Below are 23,768 nucleotides of genomic sequence, written 5' to 3'. Positions count from 1 at the left end.
ACTGCTTAAAGCCAAAACTTTGTCACACAGTACAGAATTATTTTTAATGCTAACGATGTCAGAGAGGAAAGAGGGGACCAAAAAACTTCTCCAGTGTGAGCCGCCCTGAGCAGTGTACTTCTGAAACATTCATGGATGAAATCTTTGTTTGTTTAAATCGTTTAGCTCTTGTTTGGTCTAATAATCAGCCCCATTTTCCCTTGTTGTAGCTCTGGTTTGTTTAGAAATCTGCTCTGTATTCTCATTTCATTAGGCTCTGGTTTAGTCCAGTATTTGGCCCAGTATTCTCCTGTGTTTAAGCTCTGGTTTGGTCTAGTATCTGTTCCTGTATTCTCCTTTTTTTGGGCTCTGGTTTGGTCCAGTATTCTCCTGTGTTTAGGCCCCTGTTTGGTCCAGTATTTGGCCCTGGTGTTCACTCCTTGGCCCTGTATTCTCTTATCTTTTGGCTCTGGTTTGGTTCTAAAGCATACAGTATATAATGTATAGGCTGTTTCTGTTTTCTCACTGTCCATCATTTTCTCCTGAATTCTCAGTTTTCAGACTCAGCTGGGGTTTGCTCCAGTATTCAGTCCTTCCTTGGTTGTCTAGCTCTGTTTTGTCCAATATTTGTTATTCAAAACAAAAGACTGGTAATTGATTGGCCTTCAGTATCAACCGATCCCCTGAGTTTGGTTTTCTAAATCCTACCGGACTATAAGTGGGATCGGTACATCTCTCATGTGGCTTTTAAAAGCCTGACTCGTCACAAATCTTCAGACGGATGTTTTAACTCCCAGAGCTGCTAAGTGAACACTCGTCCTCACACAGGAAGTGCCTGCTGAGTTGTTTCGTATCTCCGTCCTCTCTCCGATGAAAGCTCCCCTGCAGAGACGCCCTGTCAGCGCTGCGAGACTCTTCCTGTAAACCGTTCGGATGCGTTAAGCCTCTTATCACGTCCGGCCGCAGAGCTGCAGCGCGTTCTGCAGGCTGCAGCAGAAAGCAGTTAAAGAGAGAGAGTTGTAAGCTCAGGATGGAGAGCCGATGGAAAATGATGGTGATTATGTCAGGCTTGTCATTCCTGAGGTGAGGTGTGTTTCGTTAATCAGGTGTGAACATGCCGGTGGCTCTTTAAACCTTGTTGAGACAGCAGCAAAGCTTCAGAATCAAAGCAGAAATGAAACTCTGACACCAAACTCTGAGACTCTACCCTCAGTGCAAAACTAAAGTTCAGCGTCTGTACTTTTTCCTTTGTCTCTCAGAGTCAAAGCTGTAGCAGTTTGCATTATTCATGTTTCCATCAGATCAACTTTAGATCTGACCCGAGTCAAGGATATTCAGACCGAAGGACTTTTCAGGTCCCTCAATTATTCTGTTTGACATTTCCTTCCTGCTCCTCATCAACAAGCCTCCGTACTTAGTCCAGTGTTTCACCTGCGTGGCTGCAGACCTCAACAAACCCCTCTGTTGCATTTCTTTTTTTGTTAGGTTGTTTTAGTTTGGTGGAACAACAGTCAATAAAACCCAGTGGACAAAAGGAAAGGACTGACTGGTTTGGTCCAGTATTTGGCCTTGAGATCTTTTTAGCTCTTTTGGGACTATGTGTGGTTCTGAATTCCTGAGTGGTTTAGTTGTGTTTTGGTCTATTATTTGGTCAAATGTCCTCTTCGGTTTAAGCTTATTTTATCCTTGTTTGGTCCCTTATGTGGCCCTACATCCTCTGGTGTTTTAGCCCTCTTTTGTCCCGTATGTGGCCCTACATCCTCTGGTGTTTTAGCCCTCTTTTGTCCCGTATGTGGTCCTACATCCTCTGGTGTTTTAGCCCTCTTTTGTCCCGTATGTGGTCCTACATCCTCTGGTGTTTTAGCCCTCTTTGGTCCCGTATGCGGCCCTACATCCTCTGGTGTTTTGGACCTCTTTGGTCCCGTATGTGGCCCTACATCCTCGGCTGTCTTAGCTCTCTGGTTCAGTATAATATCACGCGGCTTAAAGAAAGCTCATCAGTGGAACTTCATTGAGGATTATTTTGTCAAACTACTGAAGCTAAAATTTGGAGAGAGAGAAAAAAAGTCGCCTGAGTCATGATGATGACAGCTGAGTCAGCCAATCAGGACGCAGCTCTGTGTTATCAGGCAGTGCATGTCCAGTCAGGTGAGTTCTTCTTTGGTGGTTTTAATCGTTTGACTTGCACATCAGCAGGAACACACTGACACAGACAGAGTGTGTGAGCTGACACACATACAAACATGCTCGGACACACATGTACTTAAAACACACACACACACACACACACACACACACACACACACACACACACACACATTTGACTTGTTTACTGTCATATTAACTTGAGCTCTCTAATCCTGCTACCTGTAAGATTAAAACGCTCTTCTGTCTTTTTTTTCTTTTACATAATTTATTCTTCTTCTTTCTTGTTGGACACAAACCTGCAGACCCTATCAGACAGGTTAAAATAAACAGTCCTAGTACCTGCTTGTTACCACAGCAACAATAATAGAAGACCTAGGTAGGCACCTGATGTTGCGTCTCGTGCACGCTGTCCGAATAACACAAAAACAAAGGTAACGTTTCGATAGGTTGTCAACATGCACCGATTGGAGCTGGCTGTTCCAACTCAGGGATCGAGGTCCCGCCCCTTCCTGCAACCAGAACACACATTAACCTTCCTGCTAAAAGGTCAAAGGTTGCCCAGGTGGGTTCAGTCCACAGCAGAACAGATTCTTGTGTTGGTTTGAAGCGGACACTCACGGTTATGAAGAGTTCCTCCTCCACTCTGATGATCCAGGGCACACAGCAACGCAAGAGCCTCATTGGTCAACACAGCTGTCAATCATGGTGTTACACTCCTTTTTATATCATCAAATAACAAATGAAAACAAATTTTCGCAGATTCATGAACACTGTGTCATGAATCAACAGGATAAGAACTACCGTATTTTCCGCACTATAAGGCGCACCGGATTATAAGGCGCACCTTCAATGAATGGCCTATTTTAGAACTGTTTTCATATATAGGGTGCACTGGATTATAAGGCGCATAGAATAGAAGATACTGCAGTCAAACGTTTGACTGGGGTTGCGTTATGCATCCACTCCTCTTCTCCCAAACGTGGAGGGGAACTTTTCCCTGATTCAGTAAACACGTAGTAAAAGAAACAGTCTGATACCACTAAATCAAACGTTAGTGCATTCACAATATAGTAACTCTCGAAATTGTTCATTCATTAGTGCATTCACAATAACTCAACGTTGTTCAAACGTTAATGTGCATATTCACAATATCTCCCAGCCTTGTTCAGTTGTAAACACGTAAAAGAAACACAGTCTGATACCGCTAATTCAAACGTTAGTGCGTAACTCAACATTGTTCAGTTACGTATAACACGTAAAGCTCACTTTTTCAGTTCATTCCCCGTCCACGAATCCCTCGAATTCTTCTTCTTCAGTGTCCGAATTGAACAGTTGGGCGAGTACGGCATCCAACATGCCCGGCTCCCTCTCGTCATTATCCGAGTCAGTGTCGCTGAGCGCCGTGTACAACCAGTATGGATCAACCAATTAACCAATTGATCCATATATAAGGCGCTCCGGATTATAAGGCGCACTGTCGTTTTTTGAGCTTTTAAGTGCGCCTTATAGTGCGGAAAATACGGTACCTATAGAGACTGAAACCATGTTTGAGAAATGTTTATCTGACGTGTATTTTGATTTTATAGTTTTGTCCCATCTGTTAACATGGAGGAGGCGGAGCTTATGACCTATACTGCAGCCATTCAGCAGTGGGAGCTCTAAATGTTTTGGCTTCACCCCAAGGATGCTGTTGCTCCGTCCACCTGAATATAACATCTATGATCCAAACTGACAGTAAACTAATTCGTGTGTGTGTGTGTGTGTGTGTGTGTGTGTGTGTGTGTGTGTGTGTGTGTGTGTGTGTGTGTGTGTGTGTGTGTGTGTGTGTGTGTGTGTGTGTGTGTGTGTGTGTGTGTGTGTGTGTGTGTGTGTGTGTGTGTGTGTGTGTGTGTGTGTGTGTGTGTGTGTGTGTGTGTGTCCTCAGGAAAGGCCTACCCTCCCGAGTTCTACTACGACACATACAGCGCTCTGTGGCAGAACAAACCTCGAGTCTACGGCTTCAAGCTGCAGTGGACTCAGATGGAGCCCAACGCCGTCGACCGGATCCTGGCCTACAGACTCGGGATCAGACAGGTCAGTACGAGTCGAGGGGGTAAGAGATCTGCTAACGAGTCCCGTTCATGAATCAAAATAAATAATGTTGATATATTTCAGATTTACCTTTTAACTTAAAATCAAAGCAGAAAGTTTCCTGATGAAGCAACAACGGTCCAAAGTCTACAGACAGTTTTTATGATCTGAACTCTAATATTTTATGTTTTATGTTCTTTTAGAATCCGTTTTGCGGTCTGAAGTCATAAATGTGACGAAACACGAGAGAAATCTTTGTTTTGTTTTGATGTCAGCCGTTTCAGACGATAAAACCTGATGAGGCCATAAAACTGATCCACCGAGTTTACGACCCCGTGAATTATTCTGATTAACAATCAGAGTGTGTGTGTGTGTGCGTGTGCGTGTGCGTGTGCGTGTGTGTTGTCTGAAATATGACCACGTTTGATTGGCAGAGTGAAGCATTCTGGGTGTATAATCTGTGAGGTCTGATTTATGACTTCTGTATTCATTTGTTTTACACCTTTATCTCCTCTCGATTTCATATCATCGTAGAGTTTTTTTTTTCAGTTTATGTTTGTCTCGTTTGTGTTCAGACCTCCGTACGAGCGTCCTCAGATGAACTTCTTCTGTTCATAGATCAGACGTGGTGCGACATGACGATTGTTTCTTACAGTGGCCAGTAAGGGCCAAACGCTCAGCAACTGATGAAACAACATACATAGAAAAATGCGCTGCATATATAGAAACGCTGCACATTCAAAAGCAAATGCAAACTACCACAACAAATGCAAAGACACAAACGTGCTGCAAATAGGCAAAACAACTGCATAAGCATCAAAGGCGCTGCAAGTACAGAAATGAAACTTAAGTCAAAACACACACAACCAGAAAACAACAGCAAACACAGAAACGCTGCAAGTTCAGCCTTAAACGGAAGTGCTCCAGGCCTGTAGGGGCGCTGTGGAACTGTTTATTTAGCCTACGGGATAGAGTAAGAGAGACAGCTAGGAACAGAAAGTTATGTTTCGATAGGGGAAGTTGTATCACTGAAAGACACAGGATAACTTCAATGTTACTGAAACGCGGAGATAAAGCGAGTCCGACCGGGATTTTGACATCGGGGACGAGAGCCGCTCTGGGGCTATGAGCTCCAGCTCCAACTCATCCCTCTGCACCTGCTTTACCAGCCTGACACTTCGCGCTTTCGCCATCCCCGAAGTCCGGGTTGAACTCGCTACTCATCTCTTTGCTACAGTTTAACATTACTCCCTGTCATCAAACACTGACACTTCACCCACAGAGAGCCCTCTGCCCCGGGCCTGATAAGTTCAAAATCCTGGCGGACTAAAGTCCCGTCGCCTACTTAAGCCAAACAACGGTGCCGGTAGCTGGGCAGCCAACTTAGCAAAGCTACCGGTCAACAACACCTCATTTCTCAAAGTTACATGTTATAAAGTCGTGTTTGCGCACAATAGAAAGTGGTTCAGAACCCTGGCGAAACGCTGCTCCGGTGGTGTTTAATTAAATTCACCTCTCAGTCTCCTTCCCGCATCTGTGAGTGACCTGAGCGGGGATTCAAATGAAATGTAGAAAAATGAAGCCGATTTTGAAGTGCAGTACCTCTAAGTGTCCACTAGAGGCTGGCTGAAGAAGCACAGGAAGTCACATACACACCCATTCAAAAAAGCCTGTTTTACAGATTTCCGCTTTCTTGTCCTCTTGCCGACAGACCTGACTAACGATGACCCTTTTACAAATCAGCGTCACTTAATAATTTATTTCTGCAGCCTGTCAAAGTATTTATCGTAATTTAATCCAAAGAAAATCTTTTTGTTTTTTATGCAAATGCAGAAGCTTCCAGTTTGCTTTTTGTTGGGTCCTGCAGTGTGTCAGCATGCCGTTAGGGGGTGCTGTTGCACCCCTTCAGATATGATTCACTGAAGCTCTGGCTGATTATATTTGTGTTCATCAGAATGTTTATTACTCTCTGACCGGCTCTCTGTTGCCCCCTACAGGAGAGATGTTCCTTTACATCTGCACACAAATGAACCGCTCTCGTATACACCTGAGTCTGTGTGAATATGACAAAGAGAGGCAGAGGGCTGTTTGTTAAGATGTACAGATAATAAACTCTGTGTTATCCAAAGGTTTAAAATGACAGATTAAGATTTGAATCAGTTTGTCGATGAGAGAAAACAAACCAAGCGCTGGACGTGGTGATGCTGAGTTTGTACCTGAAGCTCCTGCAGCATCAGTCTGACTTTAGAGAATAAAGAGGAGAGGGGGGGAGGGGGGGAGGGTTGCTTGTTGCTATGGCAACCGGCATGTCTCTCCATTCATACAGACCAGTGTGCTGCAGAGAAAGAGAGAGCAGGGAGGAAGTGCTGATTAGACAGAAAGTGATGATGTGAAGAAAGAAGGAGGGAGAGAAAGTAAAGAGGAGGAGGAGGTGATGGTGGAGGAGGAGGAGGAGGAGGAGGAGGTTATGGTGGAGGAGGAGGTGGAGGTGGAGGAGGAGGAGGAGGAGGAAGAGGAGGAGGAGGAGGTTATGGTAGAATGATGTTTTGGTGGTTGCTGAATAAAAACAGCTCCCTCGGGTCCCTCAGAAGAAGGTGTTTTATCAGTGTTGTCTGAATGAATTTATAGATACTTTAAGATAAAAGTTAAAGAAACTTTCTAACACAGCAGTCAAACAATAAACCGCCCCACAATGCACTGCATATTGTTGTTGAGTTCTATTGACGGACCGACACTCACGCTAGCTTGATGCTAACCCATCAAAAGGAGCTCGGCCCGGAATTACGTCATGTGAATGGTATCCTAGTCTGTTGCTAATGTGCTCCGGCATCCCGCAAAAATAGAAGCCTTGTCCGGAGCTGAGACGCAGCACAGCCAGTGGAAGCACACACGGATTAAAGTAAAAACATGCTAACGGCATGCTAACGGTCGGGTTAGGTTTGTAGTGCGTGGGTTCGGACTCAGCCAGCGAATAAATAACTTGTTTGTGTTTCAGATGAGTCAGTCACGCTGGTGGGAGCAGGAAATCCCCATGGAGGGAAACATCCAGAAGGGGGAGCTGTTGACCTACAACCTGACTGAACTCGTCAAACCTGAGTCCTACCTGATCCGGCTCACCCCCATCACCCGCTACGGAGAGGGGGACGCCACCGAACGCATCATCATGTACAGCGGTAAGATGTTTAAATCAGTGTGAGGATGAATCTACAACACTCACACTAACTCTTCTTCTTCTGCTGTTTCATTCTTCCGTCTTCGTCTCAGTGAAGTAAATCCACATAAATCATCTTGTTCAGTGGATGTGGTTACGTTACAGCTACACAACATACTATTCTGGTCCCGATTATTCCGGCTGTAACACTTGTGGTGTGTTTCTGTGTTCAACCCCCGACACAGCCTCGCTTTATTTACATGAAAAACATCATCAATAAAAACAACATCAAACAGGAGAACAGAAGAAGTAAAAACTGTTGAGCTGTCACGCAGAAATCCTGACGGGGAACTAAAGAAACTCAAAAAGAAACGTCAACGTTCGAGAGAAGAAGAAGAGATGAAGAGGACAAAGACAGAAACTCAGAGTGGAAACAAAAAGCAGAGAAGAAGAAGAAGTAGAGATGGTCTGAACATGAACCCGTCTGCTCTGTGATGTTCAGTTTGACAGAAAGTCAGTGAACGCCTTGCCCCCCCGATCCATTAACTCCCCGCAGCAAACACAGCTGGGGTTCAAACACGACGTTCAGGCGGCTCATCGGCTGATGCTGTGAAGGTAAACACCTCCACCTGACGGCGCTCTGCGGGGTCACGTGACCCTCTGCAGGTCACCACCTGACATCTGTCAGCCGTCAGCTCAGCTGTTTGTTCTGAGCGTCAGTGAAGTAAACACGGAGAGAACACATCGTCAGTACACTGCCTTCATGTGTCTGCAGAGAGTTAAAGCATGTTTCAGGTTTATTATAAAAGCTGATAACGATTTCACACGTTTTTCAGTCTTAAAGTTAATTTTATACGCTGATACTTTTGAACACCACGTGTTTAAACGATATAACCAGTAAGATGTGTAGTGAGTGAAATGATAAAGTGACCTTACTATCTGATCAGACATTAAGGAAACATGATATGTTGAAGTGGTGACTTCTCTGACAACAATGCAGCAGTCAGTATGTCCTCCTCTAACTTTAGATTCTGCTCCTGAATGATCTGGATTTGTTTGGACCAGAGAAGGACACCCCTTGGTTTGCCAGATATGAGAGCAGCACACACTGAAGCTTCAGTGTCCACCACATGGCAACCTGCGTGAGCATCGACTCTCGAGGAGGGGGCGGGGGGAGACAGCTCTCCACAATTTTTGGAATTTAGACTGCAGCACCCATTTTACACACTAGGTGTCAGAGTTACGATCAATAGTTTCAAAAAGTACCAAAACATGACTACATGACACACACACACACACACACACACACACGTGTAGAACAAAAAATGTCTATTACACACAGACTGGGAAGGATTGTGTGTGTGTGTGTGTGTGTGTGTGTGTGTGTGTGTGTGTGTGTGTGTGTGTGTGTGTGTGTGTGTGTGTGTGTGTGTGTGTGTGTGTGTGTGTGTGTGTGTGTGTGTGTGTGTGTCCTGCAGGCTCGGCCTCTCTCCACAGCAGAGGAGGTGTGGTGGGTGATGTCACGGCGTGTTAACTGTGCTAGTTTCAGTTAGCGCTACAGATCTGGGACAGTGTGAGGACAGGAAGCTTTAAACACACACACACTACAGCCACAGTTAGCAGTTTAACTCTGCAGAACATAAATAAAGATATATAGGAGCGCTGTCACAGTGACAGAACGTTAAGCGTTGTCCTCGACAGCTCAACTTTTTCACACTGCCTAAACTACGCAAATACATCAGCAATTTTTCGGTACTGAAACATGGCTGTGCTGCACACTCGACAATTTTTAAACCTTATTCAATTTCAAAAACGTGGAGACCACAGACAGGAGGGAAAACTAAAGTGTGCACCCGGGGAAAACGCATACAGGTACAGGAGAGGTGAAAGGCCCGCACACTGTTCAGCTCCAAATGGGGCATTTTATTTCAACAGGACAACGTCTCGATCTACTGCAGATGGAAACTTCAAACATGTCATGCACCGCAGACTTGAGGATCATTTGGACAAATTATGGGTTGAAACAAGCAGCGAATCAAAAGAAGAGAGACACAAACACACTTTAGTGTTTCTTTACAAATTATAACTTTTAAGGAACTTTTCAATGCGTTTGGGAAACAAAGTTTGACATCCTGGTCTTAGAGGGACGGCCCTGATATCAGTGTTTACAGAGGTCCTCACAAAGATAGAGGAGCACTGACACATACACACACACACACACACACACACAGAGCACCCAGAGCTCATCAATTAGTACTGCCTGATAATGAAGCTTGAGCTTGTTGCCAAATAACACAGCAGCTGTTCACACAAGTACAGTTTCCAGCTGTGTGTGTGTGTGTGTGTGTGTGTGTGTGTGTGTGTGTGTGTGTGTGTGTGTGTGTGTGTGTGTGTGTGTGTGTGTGTGTGTGTGTGTGTGTGTGTGTGTGTGTGTGTGTGTCTCAGACATGTGGTGTAATTACCTTTCAAGATGAAAATCAGATTATAAAACAGCTGACTGTGTCAGACCTGCAGCTGGTTTACGTTGACTGTGCTGCTTCCTGTTTTATTCTGAAAGAACATGCATGCTTCCTGTTTTAAGCTGAAAGGATTCATCTGGTCAAACATGGATTCACATGCATGTCAGCCGTTAATCTTTGTCATTTCAGCCTAGAACACTTTGACCTTCAAACAACAAGAACATTTGGAGTACTCACTAAAAAAACAAAAACATGATGGTTAAAACATTAAACATTTTAAAGAGGGAACTAAAAAGAGGTATGCTGGTTTGTTCAGAGGCCGGTGCTCATGGGCGAGGGTTTCAGTCCCGAACAAGATCGTGACCTGCAGGATTCAATATATACAAAGGTTATCAAATCTACCACAGGGGTGGAATCAGCGCTCTTCTTTTTAAATACGTTTTAAAATGCTTTAAAGGTCACATATTCTCCTCCTCATCAACCAATTTTAATAAGTCTCAGAGCTCCTCGAAACATGTGTGTGAAGTGTCTTGTTCTAAATCCACTCTGATCCTGTATTTGATCATGTCTATAAACCCCTCTAGTTCAGCCCTGCTCAAAACAGGCTGTTACTGTGTCTGTACCTTTAAATGTAAATGAGCTGTGTCTGACCACGCCCCCTCTCTGGAAGGACTTGGGTGTCTCGGTCTTTCTCGCTCCATGTCTTATTGTTTACAGTGAGAAGGCAGACTCAGAGGGCAGAACAAACACCTAGCTGTGGGAGTGTCACCCACCTGGGGGAGGGGCTACTGCCCTTTGTGACCTTTATTTTATTAATTAATTCAATTAGTCTTCACTCTGTGTCCAACATGATCTAACAGAATTCTTCTTTTTGTCCCTGTACAGCTCCTGTGAACCCACATCTCAGTGAGTACCTTCAAAGCACGTTTCAGATGATCATCATCCAGTAACATGAAGAGTTAAAGGTGTAATAACATGACGTGTGTGTGTGTGTGTGTGTGTGTGTGTGTGTGTGTGTGTGTGTGTGTGTGTGTAGGGGAGTTCCAGTGTGGTTTCGAGGACGAGGCGTTGTGTTTGTTCTCTCAGGACAAAACGGACGTGTTCGACTGGACGCGTCACAGCGCCGCCACACGAGACACCAAATACACCCCGAACACCGGCCCCAGCTCCGACCACAACGGCTCCAAACAGGGTACACACACACACACACACACACACACACACACACACAATGAAAACACATTGAAGGTCAGTTCATCATGAGCAGTAACCTTCGTGTCTGAGAAATGTGAACATTGAACACAAGTGAACAGCGGGCCTCAGACCGGTTCTGTCTTCAGCTTTACAGTAATGGATGAAACTGTTTTTGTTGTTCATTTCATTTTCAATGAAGGTGGTGTGTTGCGTTACTGTTCCTTTAAGAGAGCTCACTGTTGCGCATTTGGCTCATTGAGGCAGTGAGCTGAGAGCGCCGTGGAGACTGGGCTGGCGTTGGCAATTTTCTGCTATATCTGACTGTGTGCGCCCCACTGGGCCCGTTTCTGCGAGATCACGTGAGAACTACAAGATCACAGGAGAACTCATCACAGCGGCCATGGGTTCGACTCCGACCTCGGCCCTTTGCTGCTCGTCGTCTCTCTCTCTCTCTCTCCTCCCACCACTTCCTGTCTCTCTTCAGCCGTCCTCCTCATGAAGGCTCAGACAACTAAACTCTTTTACACTTTTTGATTCTTTCCATCATGAAGCAGATTTTATCGTTTTAAAATTTGAGGCATCAAAACGTTGACGGACTTCTTCTGTGGTGTAAATCAACATTCTGATGGATTTTAAACGGACAGACGTCAGAGCGGTTTGTGTCTCAATGTGCAGAAAGAAGGAGCTTAAAGAGTCTCAAACGCTTCCTTTAATCCGTGACGTGTGTGTCAGTCTGAGCCTCGGAGGCGTCCTCGTGGCGTTTCCATTTGGCGTTGGTGTGTTTTTGTGTTTTCACTCCAGCAGCCGTGACAGCAGGAGGAGAGCCGCGGATTAAACACTGACACTGAGTGTTAATCATCGAGCCGGACTCGAACCATCGTCTGAGCGCTGACGTTCTGGATGGGCGACACCCACATTCCAAGCTGGATAAGAGGCTGAAGATGAAAAGCAGCCGGAGGAGCGATGTCCTGGCTGACTGAATGAGAGCAGTTTGACGGACACGCTGTCGCTCTGTTCTGCTGCCGGTTCACTTTCTGGAAAGTTTCTGCTGTCGAAATGTTCACGGGGGAAAAACATGTCTGCAGGAAACGTTTGTTCAAGACGGACAGAAAGCGTTGAAACGAGGCCGAGCAGGCGGGGAGAGGTTTGTACGTTTATCACAGATTCTGAGCTGGAGTTTTAGTTTAATGATAATCAACAAGGCGACACCCGAGAACGAGTTCAGACGGACACTGACAACACCTGAGAACGCCTCCTTCCAATCAGACGTCTATTTAAAGGTCACATATTCTCCTCCTCTTCAGTGTAAATCAGTCTCAGAGCTCCTCAAAACATGTGTGTGAAGTGTCCTCTAAATCCTCTCTGATCCTGTATTTGATCATGCCTATAAATCCCCCGGGTTTGAGTTCGACCTGTGGCTCCTTTCCCGCATGTCAGATGTTTAGGGGTGAAATGAATCCATTAGAAACTGGGGACAACGGGCGCCTGGTGAAGTGGTTAGTGGGAGCACCCCATGTACAGAGGCTATAGTCCTCCAAGCGGGCGGCCCGGGTTTGAGTCTGACCTGACCTGACCTTTCTCTCTCTCTCTCTCTCTCTCTCTCTCTCTCTCTCTCTCTCTGTCTCTCTCTCTCTCCCTCCCCCCAACAATGAGTACACTAACGTCTAACTTTATAAACTCGGTTTAAAAAACGTGCACACATTCCTGAAAATGTTCCAGCAGAGTCCTTCAAAAACACTGATGTTTTCACCGAGTAAAAATGAGGCTCAATTGTTTTGAAATAAGTTTGCAAATCGCCTTGATAAAACTTTGTTGTTTCTCCTAACACCTCTCTCTCTGTCTCTCTCTCTCTCTCTCTCTCTCTAACCCTAACTCATAAAAAGCCCAGAAAATAAACCTTTAAAAAACTGCGGACAAACTCCTGCACACCGTTTGAATTGCACATTAAAGTCGGCAACGTTTCGGTACCGAAGTGCTGCCGATGTTTTGGTGCATTTTGGACGCAGGTTTTGGAACTCAAATCATATCAACGTTTAAAACTCTGCTGTCATGATGACCCTCGTGATGCCTTCAGGCACAGCGACGTACTCAGAAAAAGCAGCGTCACATAAATACGAGCTGACAATAAAGTGAGCGTCGCGCTGACTCTCACTCTCTGATTAGAGCAAGGAAGATGTCGGACTGAATTATCTTTGATCTGTCAGGACTGACTCTGGAAGCCGGCCTGTCAAAGTGTCCCGCTCTCCTCCAATTCAGAGGAGTTTTGCGTCTCAGAGTGCGGACTTTAGTTAGTTCCTTTACTTTTAGAGTTCAGCCATCAGCTGTCCCGTTCAGCGATCCATCTGACGGCTCGGATTGTTTCAGCCGTATGAAACCTTAAAACAGAATGTCAGTGAGGGACACAAAGAGCATCTTCTGAGCCGCCATTTTGAAACAGATGTTCAACGATGATAAAAAAAGAGAGATGGACTCTCAGGGTCATGCATCCCACCTCCAGTCTGAAGTTAAGAAGCTTCAGTTAATCTTGAACCTTTAAAGACGCAAATCGCTTGTCTCTGATTTTAAACAAAAATAAAAACAGAAGCGTTCTTTAAAACACGTGAGAGAGAGCCAGTAGTGCCGCCTGGATTACAGATCAGAGTACGCCCTGTGGCCATTCAAAAGAGCCTTGAAATATGAACAGATGAAGCCTGAGTGACGTCACCCGTCTGTTCCTGCAGGGGGCGCTGGAGTCCCATCGATGGCGGTCTCCATGCTGGAAATGCTGTCTCAGTCTAACTTTCAGTCAACCTAACAACAGGCTGAGAGCTGAGGCGGGTTTTAAGCCTCCTGACAAACCGTTACACCGCGCCCGCCTGTCAATCATGTCAGCTACACGCCTTATTGTGACTAACTCTTATCCTTCATCAAATCAAAACTGATGAGTCATCAAAACATTCACCCCCCCGTACAGTGTGTGTCGATCGAGACATGAGCTAATCAGATCTATTTGGTTTTTTGAACCAGGCTGTAAACATGTTAATCTCTGCTGTAAAAACAGGTTTTTTAGAATGGGTGTGTATGTGACTTCCTGTGCTTCTGCAGCCAGCCTCTAGTGGACACTCGAGGAACTGCAGGATATTACACTTCAGCATCGGCTTCATTATTTAATACCGGAGGTTGCTGCTTGTAACAGTCGTTCAGATAAATTGATGCATCCAGGAAACAAACAAAAACACTGACATAAAAAACACATCAAGAAAGTATAGAATTGGGGCGCGCTGGTGGCGCAATGGTTAGGGCGCGCGTCGCATGTATTGAGACTCTCGTCTCGTAGCCCCTTTCTGCATGTCATTCCCTGGTTTCCGACTCCATCCACTGTCCTCTCTCTGCATTGAAGGCACGAAAAGCCCAAAAAATAAATCTAGAAAAAAAAAGAAAGTATAGAATTGAAATATATTTAATATAAAGAAGGTCTGGTTTTAAAGTTATTACGTGTAAGTAAACCCTGAAGTTTAAACTGTTGATAAATGTTTTATAATTAATATATTTCTGGTGAATCTGATCATCTCTGTGTGCAGCCATGTTCTTCATGCTGCTGCTCTGCTGATGGATGCAGGAACAGGAGCTGCTCAGGATTAACGGCGGAACATATATCTGAGTGTGCTCGCTGTAATCCTCAGTAAACAAAGCTTCCAATAACTCCAGAGTCCGCATGTGACAGCTGCAGTTTGTTCCTCGTCTCCTCCTCCTCGTTTCCTCGCTGTAAAATTACCCCGCTCTCCTTCTTCTCCTGCCGCAGCTCGCCTCACTCTGCAGTGGGACCTCATTAAAGCGGGCCTTGGGGTAAACTGTTTAAAATCTGCTGTCAAACAGGAAACATGCGTGACTCGCTGTTTTCTACGCTCGTGTACAGTTTAATTTGTGCCGAGTGTTTCCGTGCTGCATGAGCCGGGGGTGGATTTGTTTTCTGCAGCTCGCTGTTACATTAGCTTTTAGTGTTTCTGCCCTCCTGGGTTAATCTGTGCTGGTAGGAGCGGAGCAAGGCAGGGTTACAGGTTAAATTCCCTGCACGGCTCACAGAGGGAAAATTAAATGGGAAAATGACGATTTTTGCATCACTGGAAGCTGTTGGGGTTAGCAGGGTGAAACTACAATGCTAGTTCCTCATATTTTCGACCACTGAAGCTACAGACCAATCACAGATCAGTGGGTGGGAACTCACTCCCAGAATCAAAACTTAACGTCCGCCATATTGCTTGGAAGCTATGCTAACAGGCTCTATGGAGAAAGCTGATAATGGCGAAAAAATATAAATATAGCGGCGAGACGGCTGCTGCTGACAGGCCGGTCTTGTGCTTTGGCTGCTTTGGCTGCTGTGGCCGGTGGCCACCGGGGCAACCACTGGCCGCCGCAACGTAATACCGGCCTGTCGGCAGCAACTGTCTCGCAGCTATATTGCTGGCTGCCTGTCGGCGGTGGTGAGGACAAGGATTCCAGGCCGGCTCTCACTGTTTGCCTATGGACACAGACATAGAGTCTGGTTTCTGCCAGGAATTTCCAAGATCAATTCTGGAAGAAATCTCTGAATCAGTTGAAGAAATGGCCTTATGTGTTGAAGTAAATATGTCTGTAAATGTTTTTATTACTATATTTCTACTGCTATATTGGATATTTTGGAGAAACTGTAACAATAGAATTTCCCTCTGGGATTAATAAAGTATTTCTGATCCTGATTCGGACCTTAGTGGGAGTGGTCTGCGGTGCTGTGCATTCTGGGATTTGGTGTCTTTCATCCACATGAGCCAAAAAGACACTTTCTGCCTTTTCTCGGCAAAGAAGGCACCAACTTCAAAATGTATTTTATATTTCTACTACATATACACCTGAAATGTTCAGAGTGAGCTGATGTGAGAACACAGCAGGATATAATCAGGAGAATTCACCTGGAGCGAGTGGGAGGGGGTGGTGACCTTTATTCCTTGTGATCACTGCACGACCATAGACTGTCTGCACGCAGTGAAAATATTGATTGTTCCCACAGACTCAGGTGATGCTCTCACTGGGCTCTAGCGCCCCCATGAGGTGGATTCCTGTTTTTACGCTGTGGTTTATTTAGAGCCAGGGTGGTGCTATCTGGACGTTCTTACTGTGGTTGAAGTTGCCATGTTTGATTTTCTCCAATGATGTACTTGTTAATGAGTTCCTGAGCTGACCTTTGACCCCGGCCCGTGTCCTGTCCCTCTCTCAGGTTTCTACATGTACATCGAGACGTCGAGGCCGAGGCTGGAGGGAGACAAAGCCCGTCTGCTGTCTCCGACCTTCAACATGAACACCAAGAGCTCTGCCCCCTCCGTCGCCAACAGCCCCACTTACTGCTTCGCCTTCTACTACCACATGTACGGGAAACACATCGGTGAGTCTTCAGCCGGGGTCAGGTACAGACGACAAGCGGAGATAATGTTTACAAACACACCTGAACACCAACCTGTGTGTGTGTGTGTGTGTGTGCAGGAGCTCTGAACGTGCTTCTTCGTCAGAAAGGACAGACTGTGACCGACACCTCCGTCTGGACTCTGATCGGTAACCAAGGAGACCGCTGGAGACAAGCCAAGGTCAACATCCGCCCAACGGCAGCCTTCCAGGTAAAGGCCATGTCCATGTTTCTATAGGCCACGCCCACTACAGTACAGGCCACACCCCATCCGTTTCACATGGACTAAAACCCCACCCACCTAGTACAACACTCACCACGCTCACAACTCGTCATCTCACGCCGTCAAACTCTGACTTAAGGGTAAACAAACATGGCCGACATCCTGGATTTTGGACACGTTGTAGAAACACTCGTCTTGTTGCCACAAATGAGTCCGTCCTCCATTTGTGACGTCTGTCTAACTTTATGCTTTGTGTTTGTGTTTGGTGTTGTCGCCATGGTGATGTTTGTTGTGCTTCCTGCTTCAGTCAGCTTGCTTCCTGATTGGCTATTGTTCTATTCCATGTGACCCTCTGTGTTCTTCTATCTCTTCCTCTGTGTCAGGTGGTGATAGAGGGCGTTCGAGGTTCTGGTATCGAGGGAGATATCGCCATCGATGACGTCACCATCGAAGAGGGCGAATGTAAAGACCCTCCCCCCAACAGTGAGTACACTAACGTCTAACTTTATAAACTCGGTGTAAATAACGTGCATACATTCCTGAAAATGTTCCAGCAGAGTCGTCACGCTTAAAAAACACTGATGTTTTCACCAAGTAAAAATGAGGCTCAATTGTTTTGAAATATGGTTTGCAAATCGCCTTTGTTGATTCTCCTTAACACCTCTCTCTCTCTCTCCCTCTCCCTCTCTCTCTCTCTCTCCTTCTCTCTCTCTCTCTCTCTCTCTCTCTCTCCCTCTCTTTCTCTCTCTCTCTCTCCTTCTCTCTCTCTCTCTCTCTCTCTCTCTCTCTCCCCCTCCCTCCCTCTCTCTCTCTCACAGATCTAAGGTCGCTCGCCCCGCCCTCCTCGCCTCATATATGGCAGCTGTGCATCACTCTGAGTCTGGCTCTGATTGGCCAACAGAGGTGACCCCCCCTCACTACGAGACGCCATGACTTTTGACTCTTCTAACCCTCTTCCCTCCCTCTTCATCTCTCCCCCCCCCCCCCCCCACACACACACACACACCACACACATCACCCCCCCAAAAAAATAAAAAATCTACCAAAGACTGGGTCAGAGCTTCAAAGGGACTTCCTGCCAAGATGGCTGACACTAAAGGTCAAACGTTCCCATGGAGACGACCAAAAACATCCCAATCCAGAAACCCCGACAGTCAGACAGAGAACAGACATTTTTAAAAACTTTATAAATATTTTTTACTTTACTCGAAATTATGGCTTTTTAATTTAAATGCCCAGCGTGACAGAAGGATTGTTAAAGATTCATAGACAGAGTTACAATAAAATAAACATTCATATATTTCTACAAGTCACCATGAAACTACATAAACACATGAGGGACAAACCAATCACTGGCTCTCAATCCTAACGTTCTCTAGAAGCTGTAAGAGAGGCTGAAACAGCATTGCTACAATCCTAGAGCCAATCAGAAGCCAAGCAGCAGCGTTTTCAACAAGTGCAGATTAAAGGGTCAAAATCTTTTTTTACGTTTGACCTTTGTCAGTTTTCTCCCGTGAACTTTGACCATTTGTTTTCAGTTCGGTGCCACAAAGCACAGAGAAAACGGGCGCTTCAGTCAAAGGAAAAGAGGAAATAAAAGTTTGAATGTTGCCTCCCCTCCATCCCTCCATCCCCGCTCAGAACCCCTCCCAATCCCAAGCTCCGCCCATTCCATGGATCAACAGTACTGTACCAGGGGAGCGGACGGCAGTCTCGATGGGGGAAGGTAACTTTTTACAGCGTGCGGCAGACAGCGATATTTTTAACGAGAACTCTAAATTTTGACGTCTGTCTGTCTGTCCACCCTCTGCCATGACATCAAGTGCCTTCACACTCACAGAGGAGGAGACCGCCGGGGCCGGGGCCGCCGTCGTCATGGAAACAAAACAAAAGACAATCTGTCGGACTTCTTTACTTCTTAAAGACCGAGGAGGGAATAACCATGAACAGAAATATCTCCTTGTCTGATTATGCAGAGAATCGATTTCCTACGGATTATTTTTTCTTGTTTTTATTTTTCAAGATAAAAAGTTTATGATGAAGAGGATTCTGGGAAAACGGACACCATGTTGGATGGCGTTGAGGCTACGGACAGAAACGAGACTGCGGATACAGACAGGAAGCTCTTTGATTTATTGACTTAAAGAAAAACGTGCAATCATCATCTGACGATCTGTGACTGCAGATTTAAACACAGAGACTTCCCTTTGGACACTTTCCAGTCCCGACCAATCGGATTCAAACGTTTGCTCGCTCAGAACTATTTTAGTATTTAAAAAATGAAGAAGTTTCAGGAAGGCGGAGACTGTGACGCTTCCTGAGACCATCAGTGACCTTCAAATACAGAAACAGCTGGAGCTTTTGGAAGAAGAAGAACGTATTGTAAAATCAAATCTTATATTGTTCCTGTTATATTCTAAAGAGGGGAAATCTTTACGCTTTATTTATTTATTTTAACGAGGGCGGGATTTTATTTATCTTTATTTTGTTTGTTGAAGAGAAAACCCGACGGGACGTTGTTTGTTTGTTTCTCTGAGTTGTCAATTTGAGTCGAGAGGAAACGGATCTGACGAACGTCCTGCTGAAGAATAATTTCTCCTCGTTTTAAAAAAAAAGCACAAACCGAGTCGCTATGACATCATCACACCTGACCACGCCTCTCCACATGACCTTAAATATTCAGATTAATCTGTCAGCCCTCCGTCATCCCGGTCGCCGTAAAGCGACTGGACTCAGTTGAAGATCTTGAAGTCGGCGTTCTTCTTGGCTGTCCTTTCGTACGCTCCAGGTGAAGAGCGTCTTCCAGATCTCCCACTAAGTCCAGTAGGATCACGCTTAGATTCAGATTTATCACCGCTGCATTGTTTGGAAGAGAATTTCTGCCAAAGGACAAAAAAATCAGCTGAGAGTTAGAACTCTAGATTCAGTTTTTAATTCAAATTTATGAACTCACAGATTCACACAGATGAAAAGCATTTATTTACTCTCTCTATCTCAACCAATAAAGTAGAAACATTCAAGTCAGTGATTCTCAGCTGGTCGAGCCTCAACACCAACCCAAAATTCTGATATTTTTCAACCAATCAGGTGACAGATTCTGCAGTTGGGACCTCAGACAGTACAAATCATGTGACAGAGTAAAGAAATGGAACAAAACCAAAATTGAAACGGACCTTCAAAGACTTTTTGACACAATTTATTATTCCAGACTCACATTCTCGACCCGCCAAAATAAAAGGCTCCCTATTTAAAATACTGACCAAATTAACTGCGCTACATGGAAATGCTAAGGAAGCTACCAACAGACTAAATGAAAGACAAATATCCAATCATTATTCAGGATTTTGGGGGGGGGGGCACCCCTGGCTCCACCCCCTAACTCCTAGTGCTGTGAAATGTTAAAGTAAAACTGTTTTATTGTAAACAATGAAGCTTTGTTAACTTGAACAAACTGAGGCTCAAATATTTTCAGATATGGAGCCATTTCAAGACACACATGGTGGAAACTGAATCAAGAATTCTGCTTCAGAATGACTGAACACGGAGAGCAATGACTTGCTATCAGAACATTTGTAGGTCCCCAAATTGTTCTTGTTTACCAAATGTTATGCTTCTATAAAAATTTATCGGGAGAACTACCAGCTTTTATTTCGGATTATTTTTGTTTGTCATTCTTACTGTTTTTGCCACTTTTGTTATGGCAGACGTAGGCTTCCATATAAAGATTAAAAATAACATAAACATCAGCGAGAGTCATCTGATCTTGAAAGCTGATTTACAGACGGAGTGAGAGGGCATTTAGGGCGCCTGCTGGATCCATTTCGTGGTCAAACGTCTGACTGAAGCCGGGTCTGTGTACGAGGTATCATGTTCCAGATTTCACTAAATTGGATTTGAGATGATTTGAGTGGGCGTGGATGTTTCAGCGAGCGTAGGCTCCCTGAGCGGTGTGGAAAACAAAGATAACAGAGACTTCTTTAAGCATCTTTCTTGAGCGTAAAACGTGTTTTTATTGGAGGATTTTTTTCTCCACACAATGATGATAAAAGCAGATTCCCGTCTCACTGCTGCACACTCGCATTAATCTCTGATGAGAATCATTCAGCAGGAGGTTCTGTGAGATAACTCAGATAAATATCATTTCTCTTTAATGTTCTGTTGATTCTTTCCTCTCGTCCTGTGGCGACACTTTTCCTCTCAGCGTGTTTTTCCACTGCGGCAGATAATCAGATTTTTATTAAAGCTCCTCTGGGCGTCAGTTTATCCTCCCTGCATCATTATCACATTAACTCTGTTTGCTGGGATCTGTGAAGATGATTGTTTACCTCTGACGACCTCCGCCGCAGGTTCATTCATTCAATTATTCATGTGTTTAAAATGTACAAATTTCAGATGTTTCTGTCCAGTCTCAGAAATGAACTGCAGATTTTGATAAGATGGAATTTGTCTTTTTCTTTTCTCTATCTTACACGGATTCATTTTTACACATTTCTGTCCAAACGAGCGTTTTCTTGATACCAGAATTTGTATTTATTTTTATTTTGGCAGTAAATCAAAAGTCTTTGTGTTCGGGATTGACGTAACTTTGGTTTCTGGGAATGGCGGTTTTTCCCTTTTTGACATTTAACTGAAAGTAGGCTGAGGCAATTATTCAAAACCGACATCCAGAACCTCTAACCGACATAATCTTGCCCATGTTGATTATTTTGAATATTTTCAGGGCAGAGTCACCAATCTGCGACATGGAAGCAACGTCCGTCATTTGGACTCATTTTGTCTTTTGGGTTTTATTTCATTTCAAGCGATGCTTTGATTTCAGTTTGAAATATTGAATAAATAACCACAAAATAGTTAATCAGATATGAACTCTTTCCTTAGAAACATATCCCAGCTTTAATAGTTGAGCATAATTACAGCAGAGACAAAAACAAAATAATCGTTCATTAATCGTAATCGAGGTCAAATGTTAGATTAATCGTGATGTTGATTTGAGCCCTAACTGAAAGTATTTAGAAGATTATTCAAAAAAATCATATAATCAGACCTAACAGAGGTACTGATAACAGGTACTGATTCAGAAAAGGCTCCTGTGTGTTGATTACAATTGATGTAACAAACGATCGTTTGAGTTTTGGACTTTGTTTTGAGGGATCAGATTTTTTTTTTTAGAATATAGAGTCCGTCTATAAATCAAGACTTCGTTTCCCACAAGCCTCTGTTCTCTTGGTTTCAATTTTATTTAAAAAAAAGTTGTTGATCTTAAAGGCAGGGTTGGTCATTTTCAAAAACTAGCATGATTTTGAAAGTAGCATTCCCTCAGTGCTCCGTCTGCACCCACCCCCTCCCCTATGTGCTCCGTCATAAGCCACACCACTCTTACATGCACGAGCGCCGTCCCTCCAGAAGCGGACCACAGCTCATGCTTTGAGTGTGGGCTAATGCACGCAAGAGGTAGAGAGCGAGCAGGGAGACAGGGAGGCGTGTGATTGGTTCTTCAGATTGGTACCTCGTGGCAGACAGTGGTTGAAGTTTTTACAGGCTTACAACTGATACAGATGGCGGATTTTATTTGTTCCTTTTTCAGAGAACATGAGTTATTAATTTCTGTCAGGACCTAAAAACAATTTCAACTAAAATCTTAAAAAGTGGATCTGGAGGAAATTACCAACCCTGCCTTTAAAACATTACCATAAACTTTCATACATTTTAACATGAGACATTAAGAACCAGATGTTGATTTATCCAAGAATGAGTGAATGTCATTCTTTAAAGCCATTTGTCACGTTTTTATTCTTTTTAGTAAAAAGTCGATTTTTTATTTCAAATGTTCCTTCAATGTAAAATAAATGATCATCTCAACGGGTCAAAGCTTCCGCAGTGGAAAAACACCTCCTTATTCATCCCTGGAGGGTTTGACTGCTTTGTTTTTTATATTTTGTTTGTTTGTTTCTTCGAGGGGGGCAATAAAATAAAGTTTTAAAAATCTATCAACACGACTCCGTGGACGTGTGAAGAAAGATATTTTTATAAGTGTGATAATTCTCTGCAATAGATTTCCAGATCAGAACGACTGTCTGAAGGTTACACTGCATTCTGGTCATTATTATTATTATTATTATTATTATTAATAATAAATACACTCCAAATATACCATTTAATGACTTCCTGTCATTGCATCTTCAAACTGCATTGTGTGCGTGTTAATGTGTGTTTGTTTTCATTACATCGTGGGGACCCCCCCTTTCTTGTGATTAATTATTGTGGGGACGTTAACCCGAGACGGTTCTCATGAGGTTCAAAATGAAACTCAGGTACAGACTTAAGTCACCTCCAACAAAGTAATACAAAACAATCAATATCAAATACAAGTGACCAAAGGAGGTGTGTATTAAAGCGCCGGTATTACTGACATAATGGGGACCTAAAGGCCCCGACACACCAATTATTTGGGACATAAACTACTAACACAGTATCAGCCCGCCCTCACTCCTCCCCCTCTTCTTGGTTTCTTCGACTCTAAATGGGACCATAATTCACTAAATGAACATCATGCTGTGTTATAGAAGACTTGAAACTACACATTGAGAAAATATTTACTGAGGGAATAAATCAGACTTACAAGTTGAAGATTTTTATCAAAGACTATGCAAAAGGACTTATTTTTACAACAAGTATGTTCTCCCCCTGCTGGCCATTGGAGAGAATTCACACTTTAATCATAAGCACAGACTATATTCTTATATTATTAAGTTTATTATTTGAAAGAGTTTTTAATATGTGAGGAATGTCTTCATCTGAGTGTCTACTCTTTTATATACATTTTAATTTAAGGTTATAATTGAGCATGATGAAATATAAGTTGTACATCTCTAACTGGTGGAGGTCAGAGTCTGCTGGTCGCTCCACTTGTTAGAATTCAGCCAGACTTAGAAAATTAAAAGGAAAGAAATAACAGACTGCCATTTCTCTTATTAAAAATAATGATTGACAGCTACAAATGAGAAATGAGAGTTTGTGGAGTTTGAAAACAGCCTCAGATCAGCACACATCTTCAGTAATGAGACTCCGGGGGGCCCTGGTGGCCTTGCGGTTGGTGAGCGCGCCCCATGTGCGGAGGCTTGGTCCTCGAAG

General features: G+C 44.1%; 1 protein-coding gene across 1 annotated transcript in view; it reads left to right on the top strand.

Moving 5' to 3' along the window:
- The window catches only part of mdga2a (MAM domain containing glycosylphosphatidylinositol anchor 2a), a 76,087-nt gene extending 53,300 nt beyond the window's left edge, over positions 1-22,787 (top strand). Inside the window, exons 10-17 of the mRNA XM_065966198.1 lie at positions 4,052-4,200; positions 7,193-7,370; positions 10,693-10,713; positions 10,844-10,999; positions 16,232-16,396; positions 16,495-16,625; positions 17,021-17,120; positions 17,456-22,787. Of these exons, the coding sequence (XP_065822270.1) occupies positions 4,052-4,200; positions 7,193-7,370; positions 10,693-10,713; positions 10,844-10,999; positions 16,232-16,396; positions 16,495-16,625; positions 17,021-17,120; positions 17,456-17,544 (989 nt within the window). The 3' untranslated portion in view covers positions 17,545-22,787. The remainder of the gene's footprint in view (positions 1-4,051; positions 4,201-7,192; positions 7,371-10,692; positions 10,714-10,843; positions 11,000-16,231; positions 16,397-16,494; positions 16,626-17,020; positions 17,121-17,455) is intronic.
- Positions 22,788-23,768: the final 981 nt, after the last annotated feature.

The sequence above is a fragment of the Labrus bergylta genome, chromosome 18 (assembly GCF_963930695.1).
Source record: "Labrus bergylta chromosome 18, fLabBer1.1, whole genome shotgun sequence".
NCBI lineage: Eukaryota > Metazoa > Chordata > Actinopteri > Labriformes > Labridae > Labrus > Labrus bergylta.
Note: the sequence above shows the minus strand (reverse complement) of the source record. Positions and strands in the feature narration are given on the sequence as shown.